This window comes from Carassius gibelio, chromosome A22, assembly GCF_023724105.1.
Source record: "Carassius gibelio isolate Cgi1373 ecotype wild population from Czech Republic chromosome A22, carGib1.2-hapl.c, whole genome shotgun sequence".
Lineage (NCBI taxonomy): Eukaryota > Metazoa > Chordata > Actinopteri > Cypriniformes > Cyprinidae > Carassius > Carassius gibelio.
In genome coordinates, this window is record NC_068392.1 from 12,308,346 (window position 1) to 12,322,866 (window position 14,521).

The 14,521-nt window shown below is 37.5% G+C and overlaps 1 protein-coding gene across 21 annotated transcripts in view; it reads right to left on the reverse strand.

Moving 5' to 3' along the window:
• The window catches only part of LOC127943228 (complement factor H), a 123,093-nt gene extending 108,866 nt beyond the window's left edge, over positions 1-14,227 (reverse strand). For 10 of the 21 annotated variants that reach the window (XM_052539533.1, XM_052539530.1, XM_052539527.1 and 7 more), the window contains exons 1-10: positions 14,060-14,226; positions 13,661-13,828; positions 13,449-13,554; positions 13,267-13,343; positions 12,904-13,086; positions 12,616-12,783; positions 12,173-12,367; positions 11,927-12,094; positions 11,646-11,822; positions 8,781-8,975 (exon numbers count right to left, since the gene is read on the reverse strand). In XM_052539533.1, coding sequence (XP_052395493.1) covers positions 8,781-8,975; positions 11,646-11,822; positions 11,927-12,094; positions 12,173-12,367; positions 12,616-12,783; positions 12,904-13,086; positions 13,267-13,343; positions 13,449-13,554; positions 13,661-13,828; positions 14,060-14,129 — 1,507 coding nt within the window. In that variant the 5' untranslated portion in view covers positions 14,130-14,226. Of the gene's footprint in view, positions 1-8,534; positions 8,703-8,780; positions 8,976-11,645; positions 11,823-11,926; positions 12,095-12,172; positions 12,368-12,615; positions 12,784-12,903; positions 13,087-13,266; positions 13,344-13,448; positions 13,555-13,660; positions 13,829-14,059 lie in introns of all 21 variants that reach the window. The other 11 variants (XM_052539523.1, XM_052539534.1, XM_052539528.1 and 8 more) reach the window with 11 other exon arrangements.
• Between the last annotated feature and the right edge of the window lie 294 nt (positions 14,228-14,521).

Below are 14,521 nucleotides of genomic sequence, written 5' to 3' on the forward strand. Positions count from 1 at the left end.
GGCTACAGACGGGCGGAGTCAACACTCATAGATGTCCTCCTCCATGGTAACTCTGCTCTCGGTTCAAATACGGAGGGGCCAGGACATTTTATCTTGTAAAGGCCTGGTGAATTCTGGTGCAGAAGGTAATTTTTTGGATTGTGGGACATCGTCTAAGCTCAGTCAGTGCCCTCTGTGGTCAGTTGCTTCCACCCATCACTCATGCCACTGAGTCGGTGAGTCTTATCACTTCAGGCAACCACACTGAGACCATTTCTTTTTATTTGACTGATTCCCCTTTGGCTCCTGTGGTTGTGGGTCACCCCTGGCTAGTGTTACACAACCCCAATATAAACTGGCAACTAAGCACAGTCTCATCCTGGAGTGAATATTGTCATGCATCATGCTTGTTGTCTGCTTGCTCTTCTGTGTCTTGTTCTGTGTTGCAGGATGAACATGTGGATATGTTAAACGTGCCCACGGAGTATCTTGACCTGAAGGGAGTGTTCAGTAAGTCCCAGGCTGCTTCTCTTCCTCCGCATCGTCCTTATGATTGTGCAATAGATTTATCGTCAGGTACTTCTCTGCCTAAAGGCAGGTTATACTCACTTTCCGTACCGGAGAGGGAGGCCATGGAGAAATATATTTCTGATTCTCTTGCAGCCAAGATCATCCGTCCTTCTTCTTCTGCAGGTTCGGGAATTTTTTTTTTTTTGTGGAAATGAAAGATGGTTCCCTGCATCCTTGTATCGACTATGAAGGGTTGAATAGTATCACGGTAAAGAATACCTACCCTTTGCCGTTGATGTCTTCAGCCTTCAAGAGTCTGCAGGGTGCTTCCTTTTTCACAAAATTGGATCTTCGCAATGCCTATCATTTGGTTCGCATAAGAAAGGGGGATGAATGGAAGACCGCTTTTAATACCTCCAGGGGGCATTTTGAGTATCTTGTTATGCCGTTTGGGCTCTCTTATGCTCCCGCGGTCTTCCAGGCACTAGTCAGTGATGTGCTGAGAGACATGGTGCATCAGTTAATATATGTCTACCTGGATGACATTTTGATATTTTTTCCATTTTTTCCAGGAACATGTTCAGCACGTCAGGGAAGTGCTTCAGAGGCTGCTAGAGAATGGGCTTTTTGTCAAGGTGGAGAAATTCATTTTTCATGCACAATCTGTTTATTTTCTAGGGTACATCATATCATCCGAGGGATTATGCATGGATCCCAACAAAGTTCAGGCTGTGGTAGATTGGCCAACCCCAGATTCCCACAAGGCCCTGCAGAGATTTCTGCCGAATGTAATTATGACATTGGTAATAGAGAGTCCCCGCGTCCCCCTGCTTTATTCATTACATATTTCTGAGTTACACACCTGTTCCCATTTGTTTACATTTATTATATAATAAATAGGAATAGGAATAAAAACGTAAAAAAAATATATATATATATATATTAGGGGTGTAACGATACGCGTATTCGTATTGAACCGTTCGGTACGACGCTTTCGGTTCGGTACGCGGTACGCATTATGTATACCGAACGGTTCGTTGGAGTAATTAATTATATTTGAAAAAAAAAAAAAAAAGAGAGAGAAAGAAATATAATGATATGCGTTCAACAAGGTAGCCCAATAACCCAAACAACGTAACAGGCAACGCCCCTGACACTCCCGAAGAAGAAAAAAACACCATCTTATATGTTTATGTTAGGCTACTCAGCAGGCGCTCGCTCACTCAGTACGCGCTGAAGGCTCGTTGCAAAATAGCCAATGCGTTTAACAGACTAGAAATGAGAAGATCCTCCAATAACCAACAGGTCTGGTGTTTGGGTGCACTTTGGATTCCCTTTAAGCTATAATGGTGATGGCAAGAGAGTGGTGGATAAATAAACAACGGTATGTCGCATCTGCAACATGACAGGGTACACCAGCGGGATTACAAAAAAACAAAAAAAAAAAACAGCGGGAATATCTGGGATATATGCGTCAGTACTATCTGGGAAAAGACGAAAAAAAGGAGAAACATGCACGCAGCAAACTATCCCTGCAGCATTTAGACACTATAGCTTGGAATCCAACCCAAACACCAGACCTGTTGGTTATTTTAGGATCTTATATTTCTGGTCTGTTAAATGCATTAGACATTTTGCAACGAGCCTTCAGCGCGTGCTGAGTGAGCGAGCGCCTTAGGGGCCGTTCACATATCGTGCCTAAAAACGCATGGAAAACGCTAAGCGCGTCTTTCTCCTGAGGCGTCTGTCTTTGCTAAGCAACAATGACGTGCTCTCTCCATGAGACGCGGAAATTTCAGCGAAGGATAAATGGATTTGCAGCTCTAAAAATCGCTTGCAGTAGCTCTGCTACTGAATTTATTTCAAAATTGCAATCCATATACAACTATGATCAGCTGATCCTTCATCTTGGCTGAGCTCTCAACGTTGTTACGGGAAAGGATGAAGCTGATTGGTTGGTTCTTGTCACATGACCCGCGGTGCGCTTGCGGCATTCTGAAAAGTTAAGATGTTTTTACATTTTGCTGTATCTAAAACGTATCGAACCGAACCGAACCGAACCGTGACATCAGTGTATCGTATCGAACCGAACCGTGAATTTTGTGAACCGTTACACCCCTAATATATATATATATAGTAAATGAGTATGAGTCGCATCAGTCCAAAAATACGTCATGACGAGGAAAAAAACATATAAGTCGCATTTATTTAGAACCAAGCACCAAGAGAAAACATTACCATCTACAGCCGCAAAGGGCGCTCTATGCTGCTCTGTCGTAGGCTTCAGGAGCAGTGAGCAGCATTGAGCGCCCTCTCGCTGCTGTAGATGGTAACGTTTTCTCTTGGTTCATTTCTCTCGGTTCATGTCAAATTAATTTTGATAAATAAGTCGCACCTATATATATATATATATATATATATATATATATATTAGGGCCGGGACTTTAACGCGTTAATTGAGATTAATTAATTACACAAAAAATAACGCGTTAACTAAGATTAATTAATTACAGAAAAAAAATCCCGCATTTTTAATAACTTATTTTTGCACCGCGGAACGTTTCTCACTGGATCAGTGTCGCCGGACCGATTATACTGAAGCACCAACTAGCGTTCGCATATCACTGCAGCACATCGAGCCTCAAGTATCACCTCAACGCAAAACATATAGCAGCTAGCGTGGACTTTACACTTTATGTTGAACTATGTATTATTTTGTTGGTGCAACAGTTTATGTTGAACTCTTTATTGTTTTGGCCAAGGTTATTGAGAGTTGGACTTAGTATGTTATGGCCTCTGAAGCAACAGAGAGATGTTTTCTAATAGTCAGTGTTTCCAATGTTCTGAATGTAATTGACAGTATTGTGTATTACTTAAAAAAAACACTTTACAGAAGGTTCCAGCACCTATAAGCTTCCTGAATTTCTGAAATGTACTATTTCTAAATTGTTTCTAAATATGCTATTGCTATACTTCATGGCAAAAATTGCACTGGTCTGCTAGACTTGGTTGAACAAAAATAAACAATATTTTGTTGCTTAAGCTTATGTATTCAGTCATTATTCAATGGTATACTATAAGTCCATGTGAAAAAAAATTACTTCTCACTGTTCTCAGGTCAAATATTTATATGCGATTAAAATGCGATTAATTTCAATTAATTAATTACAAAGCCTCTAATTAATCAGATATTTTTTTTTAATCAAGTCCCGGCCCTAATATATATATATATATATATATAGTTTAAATGGTAGAGAATGGCAAATCACATTCAAACTTTAAAACACAATATAATTTACAATGTAAATGTTAGAAGCACGTCATCTGATGTGTAAATACGCTTGTCTTTGGTAAAAAAAAATAAAAAATTTAATTAAAAGAAAAATCTTTTAAAGTAAATGAGAGGAATCTATAGATTAAGGCTACATGGGATACAGCTGTGACTGCTGGGCATGCGCACATCAATATTGCCTAATTTTTGTCATGCTGAACAATAATAATTACTGTATTTGGATTAATGCAAGGGGTAGGTGTAGACGTTAATAAAACACAATCATAAATGACCATAAATGGATAAGGAAATGTGACGCCGCTGCTCAGCTGTGATGTCATTTGCTGTGAATTTCCCTGGTCACCCGCAGGACTGTCTGTGGTTGGACTATCTTTTAACACATATTAAACAGTGCATTGTGATACACAATTATGTTTTGCTGATATTATCATGTTTGTAATATATTAAGTCAACAATTAATCGTTGCTATGTTGAGAGAAATTACTCCTATAACGAGATGCTTGGGGTTAAGATTTAAAGTGGTGTAGCATCCATGAATGATGTTCCTCGTTGTCCCATCTGTGAGCAGGTACCGCTGTGTGGTCTCTTCTCTGCAATCAAGTGGTTCTTGTTAGTGCCTGCAGAAAAAAAGACAAAAGTAACACTCTCCAACTGATTTTATTTCTATTAACTTTTCATATACAAGCCATCTGGCAATATTTTGAGGCAGACAATAGGTAGTGATAGAAATGTCCAAGTGTACCTTTTTGAAGATATTTTTCACCTTGACAGGATGACATATCTCCAGGTCCCTTGCAGCCTTGTGATGATGGTGAAATCAAATGAACTAGGAGACCGATGATGATCGGTGTCCCATTCTAGACAACAGATAGGACAAAATCAGCCAAAAAATGCAGGAACACAGTATATAGATAGAGCATGAATATAGATATTCTTATTCTGAAATATAGTCTCACCTTAGACAATCAGTTTCTTCCTCATTTACAGCTGAATCAGAAGTCAATTGGGTCCTTGAAGTTATGGATTTGTGTTTACTGTTTTGAGAATACGAGGCATAGTTTCCAGAAATGCGTTTAAGCAATCAAGAAAAACTAAGCAACTGTATCGGGTACCATCGGCCCATGACCATTTGCCCCTCATTCAGGCCACGGAGCAGACCTGTGATCATATCGAATCAGCTTCTGTGCAGGGGTGGATTCGTCATACGAGGCGATTCTTCCAACGGTGCCTTGACAATGAAGACATAGCCTGTGATGTGGATAAAATATTATGGCCTGGGGCAGGCAATTGGCTGACAGCAGACCATTCGAACAATCAAAAAGGTCAATAGCCTAATAATATAACATGGATCAATATATCTGCATCCCTCCTATCGGTTTCCACTATATATATAAATATTATACAACATACAAAAAGTAGTTAAAACGCATATAATAGAACATACATTTGTATTTTTTTTTTTTTAAAAGTGCATAAAACGTTGAATACTAATATTACATTTTTTTGATAAAAAGGGTACTTTGAATGTGAAATTAAAACTGCCAGTAAGCAGCAGCAGATCACTGTCAATAAGTGAGTCATTGCAAAATTATTTAAATGTTTGATTCATTCAGGAACGAAACCCTATCATGTTGCTATAAGACGCATGGAGTAATGCATTTGCATTTGTTAGTTGTGCATTTGCTAATTAAACATGAAAAGGACTTATCCTTCTGTGTGTGTATCATCTTTTAATTTTGCCTGGGGCCCCCACTTCATCTTTGTTATCCCCTGCAGAGAGATGATGAATAGTTACAGTATTCTTTTTGCTTTTACAACGTTTTTCTTCTCAGTCAAAGTATATGTACTTCATGCAGTTATTTATTTGTCTACAGATTTTATTTGTTTCATTGATTTCGTTGTGGGTTGATTACTGTAACTGATGATGGTAAGAAATACTCTTAAGTATTGAAATACTTGAAATATTCAGTCTGCAACATCAGTGTTGTTCAGTGCTTGGTAAGTTTATAGCAGGCCTATTTGTGTACTTTCTTCCTATATCTCAAACTAATCATGAAGAATGTTGTGGTTTTGTCACTTTTTTAAAAAAAATCTAAATTATCCCTTACATAACAATATCTGGGCAAAAATCTAGCACATGCTATTTCCTAAAATTATTTTTTTACCAATTTGTTTTGACTGAAGTGTGTCATTTTGCAAACAATCTAGGAATTATGGAAATTGAGTGAAAAAAAGAACTGTAAAAGGGTTCATGTTTTCATACTGTACATGCACAAGCATTTTTTTTTTAAGTTGAAAGAAATCCAAAACAGAGAAACTGAATTGAGGAAATTTTTTATTTTATTTTGTATGCTCCATTTGTTTTTGCTTAGCAGTACAACTTATGCTTCATCAATGTTTTATTCCCCACACTCTGGCAAAAGCATCACTCCATCTTTACATGTTGATCGAAATGCTTTGCCGCTCTGACATAGAAAGTCGATGCCATCATCATGTGGTGAGATCACCTTTTCATTTGCCTTCCACCGCAACCTTATCCCTCTTTTATCCATTTCCTCCACTGTCACTATACAGGGCTCTGAAATAAACATGTAACTTTCAGTGTTAACATATACATTTATTGTAAACTAGAAGATTACATCAACTTTATAAATAAAAATACAGTGAGAATAGCCTTACTGATATATATGGAGTGTAGTGTGTAAACTTACTGAAACAATAAATGTCCCCTTTCCATTCGCCTTTTACACAGGTCAAGTATTTGGAGAAGTGGGATTGCAGATTCATTGTGTATTTATCAAAGCATTTGTATTCAACTTTCTCCTCTGTATTATATTCTTCTTTTGTCATTTCTTTTGTATCTGCATTGCTGATCTCTGGTGGGGGTCCGCATTTCTCTGAGGGCAAAGCAAAGATATTTCATCATTGTGGTTGTCATTATTAATTATTAATGTTATTTTATTTATTTATTATTATTATTTTATTTTTAGACTGTCATCACCAAGAAATGCAGCATTGATAAATCTCAATATGGATAATCTGTGTAAAAACCCACAGTATTAAGAATCAAGCATATGTAATAATTTGAAGGGGGTTACTTATTTTCTTAATCCAACTTTAAATTGATCTTGAACATTGTTTGTAAACATCTGTAAACACACACACTCACACATATATAAATATATAAAATAATTATTATTTATTTATTTATTTATTTATTTGTGTGTGTGTGTGTGTTCAAATGTATATCATAATTTGACTGAATTTCTGGTTTCACAACATTTAATGAAATTGGAGCAAAATGTCAATAAGATGTAACATACCAGTGCATTGCTGAATGCCTGTCCACTGGCCCTGGGAATCACAGGTGATTTGTACTGGCTTCTCGGCATCAATTCCAGAGCGACATTTATATTTTATTGTTGAATTGATTTTGAAATTAGATTTTTGACTTCCCTCAATCTCAGCATTTAGGATTTTCGGCAGGTCACACATAATTTCTAGGAAAAAAAAGTAAAACTGTTTACATAAAGTAAAAATTATGTACTATATATACATAATTCATGGACAAAGGCAAGTCACCAGTATTCTTCATGAACAAGGTCAAGTCACCAGTGTTCTACATGGGCAAGGTCAAGTCACCGACTATCTTCATGGGCAAAGGCAAGTCACCATTGATCCTCATGAACAAATGCAAGTCACCAATGATCCTCATGAACAAATGCAAGTCACAAATGATCTTCATGAACAAATGCAAGTCACCAATGATCTTCATGAACAAATGCAAGTCACCAATGATCTTCATGAACAAATGCAAGTCACCAATGATCTTAATAAGCAGAGTCAGGCCACCAATGATCTTCATGAGCAGAGTCAGGCCACCAATGATCTTCATGAGCAGAGTCAAGTCAGCATTGATCTTCTGGAATCCAGTCTAAACACCATGTGATTACCAGAGTCTCTCCACGTCTCTGCTGAACTACTAGAGCCTCTCCTCGTCTCAGCTGAACTACCAGATTCTCTCCTCGCCTCTGCAGAACTTCCAGAGCCTCATCACGTATCAGCTGAACTCTCTGAGCGCTCAACTGATCCTGTCGTGGCCACGGAGGCTACCCTTAACTTGTTCATGTTCTCTGTTTCTGACTTGCCTAACCAGATTTGCTTTCCTGTTAATCCAACCACATGGACGTGGTGGTCTTCTGCTCCGCCCTGGGGGGCTTCTGTTTCGACCACACGGAGGTGGTGGTCTTCTGCTCTGCCCTGGGGGGCTTCTTAATGATAATTAATAGGCTGCTTTGTGACATCACAAAAGCCCCAGAAAACAACGCTGTAGTCCAAACGGGCCGTTCTGTGAAGTTCTTGAAAAGGGATTTTTAGAGATGAAATATCTCCCTTTGGAGTGGATTTAGAAACTAAGCACAAAACAAAGGTTTTACAACATTTAATGAAATTAGAGCAACAACTCAATAAGCTGTAACATACTGTACCAATGCATTGCTGTATGTCTTTCCACTGGCCCTGGGAATCACAGGTGATTTGTACAGGCTTCTCCGGTTTAAATCCAGAAAGACATCTATATTCTTCTTTTGAATTGATTCTATAGTTTGGTCTCTGACGTTCCACAATCTCTGCATTTTTTATTTTTGGTACGTCACAGAGAATTTCTAAAAAAAAAAAAAAAACACATCAGCATAATCATATAATTGATATTATGAGAATAACAAAGATTGTAATACTCTACAGCAGAACACACCAGTACACAGTGGTTTTGGTGTCCATCCGTCTCGTGTACATGTGGCTTCTGCTTCTGTTTGACGATAACCATAATCACAACTGTAAGATTGTTTATCTTCTAATTTCATTGTCCTCCAGAAGTATGGTCTATACACATGCTGGTCACGTGGAACTTCACATGTAATCTCTGAAACATGATTCACATGCTTTAATAACATGCAATAAATTAATCACAAAATCCAGAAATGTTTCTCTATAACCTTACCTGCACAAACAGGCTCATAATCCCACTTTCCATCATCTTTGCATGTAAATGTTTTTCTGGATTCTTTAGTAAAAAAGAACCAGTGTTTTTCAGAGCAGGTGATCTCCACACTTTCTCCAGCTCTGAAAATAATCTTTCCATCTGGGTTGATCTTTTTTACTCCAGTTGTGGTTGACTTCAGCTCACAGGTTATTTCTGTAGAAGACATAATTATATAGAACTAATGGTAAGAAGACTATCTTCATGGGCAAAGGCAAGTCACCATTGATCCTTATGAACAAATGCAAGTCACCAATGATCCTCATGAACAAATGCAAGTCACCAATGATCTTCATGAACAAATGCAAATCACCAATGATCTTCATGAACAAATGCAAGTCACCAATGATCTTCATGAACAAATGCAAGTCACCAATGATCTTAATAAGCAGAGTCAGGCCACCAATGATCTTCATGAGCAGAGTCAAGTCAGCATTGATCTTCTGGAATCCAGTCTAAACACCATGGGATTACCAGAGTCTCTCCACGTCTCTGCTGAACTACTAGAGCCTCTCCTCGTCTCAGCTGAACTACCAGATTCTCTCCTCGCCTCTGCAGAACTTCCAGAGCCTCATCACGTATCAGCTGAACTCTCTGAGCGCTCAACTGATCCTGTCGTGGCCACGGAGGCTACCCTTAACTTGTTCATGTTCTCTGTTTCTGACTTGCCTAACCAGATTTGCTTTCCTGTTAATCCAACCACATGGACGTGGTGGTCTTCTGCTCCGCCCTGGGGGGCTTCTGTTTCGACCACACGGAGGTGGTGGTCTTCTGCTCTGCCCTGGGGGACTTCTGTCTCGACCGCATGGATGTGGTGGTCTTCTGCTCCGCCCTGGGGGGCATCTGTTTAGACCGCACGGATGTGGTGGTGTTCTGCTCCACCCTGGTCTCCTGTTGTGTTGTTGTTGTTGTTTTTTGTTCACTTCCTGTGCCTGTTCCCCTCTGTGAGCCTGGCCCTCTGTCCCTCCCCCTGTTTTGTGTTTGCACTTCTGGTCTCTGTTTCCTCAATTTACATGTTCCTCTTGTCTCTGTTTACCCCATTTTATCTGGCCCTCCATCCCTCCCCCCTGAGCCTCCACCTGTCCACCTCCCTCCTGGTCTCTTGTTTTGTCAGTCACGTCTTGGAGCATCTGGTAGCCGCTCCGTAGAAGGGGGGTATTGTCACAGGGTCTGGTTTGTGTTCCCTGGGTAACCACTAGATGTCCTCATTCCCCACGGTGTCTGTCACTTCCTGAACCACATTCCCCACGATCTCTGTCTCCTCATTGCACTCAGCTGTCACTAGTCATTAATCATTGCACTCAGCCAATTACCTATTAGCATTGTCTTTATGTGTGTATTTATACCCTGTCTGTTTTAGTATGTGTCACGGAGTCCTTGTAGTTATCACGCAAGTTCTTAGTCTTGTTCTTGCCCGTTTGTTTTGTGTCTGTTCATGTTTGGTTTGTTACTTTGGTTTTGACCCCTGCCTGGACTGATTACGATTTGGATTACCCCAATAAAAGTATACCTGCATTTGGATCTCTCTCTCCCTGTGTTTTCTGGATCGGGATCGTGACAGTTTATTTGCTGATTGTCTTTTCTCAGTAATATTTCTATATAATTATTATTTTTGATGATTATATTTTTTATATGTTTACGTATATTCATTTTTTCCCCTACCTTTCGATCTCTTTGCTTAAAGTTTTGAATATTTTTGTAAACAATAGCCAACTGTAAATGCTTGACATGCCAATAAAGCTTGATTATCCTGACTGGAATTTTTGCGGTAATGCAGTTTAAATTGAGCATATTTAATTTTATTTCAGCTAATTAATAGACTGTAGTTATAAATAATATAGTGTTTCATTGAGGAATTAATCATCCACGTAGTTTCATTTGTGAATAAAAACACAACACACTCATTTATCATCACACAAGGGCATAAATACAATCATAAAGTAAAAACTTTACTGGCATACTTGGCAGGCGTTTATTTGCTAAATACTGTATATGGTAGGCTAGCAAATACTAGCATAATTATATTGAAATGATAAATTGAACCGGGGAAATAAGCATATATAACAATAAATACAAAAATATAGCTCTAATAAGTTAAAGTTATACTACTAATAATAATAATATATAAATATTAAATTAAATGTTTCATATTAATAAGAATGTTTTAATAAAAATGACCACAGCATATCATCATGTTCTCACGAGTTATGTCGTAGCCTTGAGAAGCTAAGTAAACCAAACATGTGACCTCCCGGGCACTGTTACATCCAAGATTAAATGAAAATTATATCCAACATTTTTTGAAGACAGTTGGTTTTCTTCAGAAATACAATGATATAAAAACGCCCGCACTCAATGCATGGGAAATACTGTAGTCTCATAATTGAAGTGTAAAATCTAAACATTACATCATTGTCCAGTATTGTACCATCAGCAATTTATAATAAAAAACGTTTTCATAATTGTAGCATACATATTAACATACATAATTATTTAGGTGCATGTGTAATAACTTTGTCGTCGTCTTGCCTGATGCACGCAACCAAGCGTTCTAACCATGACCTCGACCCTCTCCACCCCCCAACCATTCAAATTGTAGGAGGTAATTATTTTAATGATAATTAATGGGCTGCTTTGTGACATCACAAAAGCCCCAGAAAACAACGCTGTAGTCCAAACGGGCCGTTCTGTGAAGTTCTTGAAAAGGGATTTTTAAAGATGAAATATCTCCCTTTGGAGTGGATTTAGAAACTAAGAACAAAACAAAGGTTTTACAACATTTAATGAAATTAGAGCAACATGTCAATAAGCTGTAACATACTGTACCAATGCATTGCTGTATGTCTTTCCACTGGCCCTGGGAATCACAGGTGATTTGTACAGGCTTCTCCGGTTTAAATCCAGAAAGACATCTATATTCTTCTTTTGAATTGATTCTATAGTTTGATCTCTGACGTCCCACAATCTTTGCATTTTTTATTTTTGGTACGTCACAGAGAATTTCTAAAAAAAAAAAAAAAAAAAAAAAAAACAAACAAACACAGCATAATCATATAATTGATATTATGAGAATAACAAAGATTGTAATACTCTACAGCAGAACTCACCAGTACACAGTGGATTTGGTGTCCATCCGTCTCGTGTACACGTGGCCTCTGCTTCTGTTCCACGATAACCATTCACACAAGTGTAAGATTGTTTTTCTCCGAATTTCATTGTTCCCCAGTAGTATGGTTTAGACACAAGCCGGTCACGTGGATCGTCACATGTAATCTCTGAAACAAGATTCACATGCTTTAATAACATGCAATAAATTAATCACCAAATCCAGAAATGTTTCTCTATAACCTTACCTGCACAAACAGGCTCATTGTCCCACTTTCCATCATCTTTGCATGTAAATGTTTTTCTGGTTTCTTTAGTAAAAAAGAACCAGTGTTTTTCAGAGCAGGTGATCTCCACACTTTCTCGAGCTCTGAAAATAATCTTTCCATCTGGGTTGATCTTTTTTACTCCAGCTGTAGTTGACTTCAGCTCACAGGTTATTTCTGTAGAAGACATAATTATATAGAACTAATGGTAAGAAGACACACACACACACACACACACACACACATACATTATATATATATATATATATATATATATATATATATATATATATATATATATATATATATATATATATATATATATACTTTTTTTTTCTTTTTTTCCCAAGAAAGATTCAGTTCATGTGTGATGCTACCAAGTCTTTTGCATTATGAAAAATATATGATTGGAAGTATTGCAGTACCATCACATTCTGGTTTCACAGTCCAGCCAAATTTAGCACATTTGGGGATTCCCTCTCTGGGCTTGAATGTTTCTTTGCATTTGTATTTTAATGTGGCATCTTTCTTGTACTCTCGCTGTGAATCAACAACAGATCCATTTGGTATGGTGGGTGCTGTACATGTTATGTCTGTATGAAAAGTGAGAGTGAGAAAAATAAGAATAAAGTTATGCTTTGATTAAAGGACAGGAATTTGTGATCATTGAATGAAGATACAGACAAACAAAACAATAATCAAAGGAAATTAACCTTTGCACTTTGGAGCAACATCACTCCATTTTCCCGTCTCATCGCAGTGAATTTCACTACTTCCGTCTATCATTTTGTCAGAAGATACACACTCAAAGCGAATAATATCACCATAACTTCCCTCCTCTGCGTTACCCAATACAGTCACCCCCTCATCTGTGCGGATGGCTGGACATTTCACCACTGAATATGAAAATAAAGAGAAATAAAGAAACCAATAAAACAATCACAAAATAATAAATAAATAAATCATTTTAATTATGATTTTCTTGTATAAATGTAGCGTATGAGTAATTGGTTCAGAAGCATATGACTGAGAGAAAAAAGAAGAAGAGGAAAAACAGTGACTTTGGTAAATCGTACCCTCACAGACAGGGACAGCATTGTCCCATCCTTGAGCTCTGCAGGTACGCTGATTGATTCTGCTTGCCATTTCATACCTGTGAACACAATGTTTTTACAAGTACAAGAGTGTCAGACTCAAAGAGGAGAGTTTACATTTCATACAAGAAAAAAAGAGAATAAAAAAGCACAAGCATTTTTACCCTTTCTTGCAAGTATACACCACTGTTGCTCCAAAAACAAACTCTGTCCCCTCTGTAAGTTTAAAATCACCATTTGGTGTGTCGCCTGGATGACTACATTTTTTCTCTGCAGAAATCAGACACGTTTTAGTTTACATCATTTAATAATCAACAAAAAAGAAAAAAAAAAAAAGAAAAAAAAAGTGGCCATCGTATATACCAAATTCTCTTACTTGCACATGGTCGCTCAATGGTATTTTTCCATTCTCCTTTTTCACATTTCAATTTATACAAGCCAGTATAACCTGTCACGCAGATCACTTTCACTGTTTCACCATCAGCGTATGAAGCTTTCTCAGCTGGTACTATGTCTGCATATTTAATGTCCCCTCGAAGACATTCTGAGAAGCACAAACAAATGTTACACAAAGACGTTTTATGTATATTAAATGCTGAAGTACATGCACTAGTCAACATTTATAGATAATTGTACAGTTAAATGTTTTGGAAACTGCATATAATATATTTATATTTAAGTTGGTAATATATACTGTAAATAAACAAGACATTCAAAAGAATAAAAACAATAATAATAATAATTATTATTGTTATTATAATAATAAATCACTTGCCTTGACATTGAGCAAAATTTAAGGAAAGCAACCAAAAGCCGAAGGCGAGGAGTTTTACAGGAACTCTCATTTTGAGCACAGTTCACAAGTAGGCTACCTTTTTGGTCTGTCTCTGAAACTCTTGCTTGCTTGTCAAAAAGACGTCTTTTTTACACCAGACCTGTAATATTTCCTGTAAGTGAAGAAAAAAAAAAAAAAAAACTTTATCTGATGCAGCAACTCATCTTTGTTATTTGGACACACCAAAAAAGTTACCTTAGAGAAGTCAAACTTAAGGTAACGTATGAACAGGAAACAAAGGGCAGCTTCGAAAATAACGGTCATATTTAATGCTTAATCCTGTTATATGTTTCTATCCAGTTCATGTACATTATGACTGAATTAAGCAGAACATTTGATATATGAATCTGTCCCAATGAGTGACATGGTAAAAGATCCACAACACTTTCCAACCTTCAAACA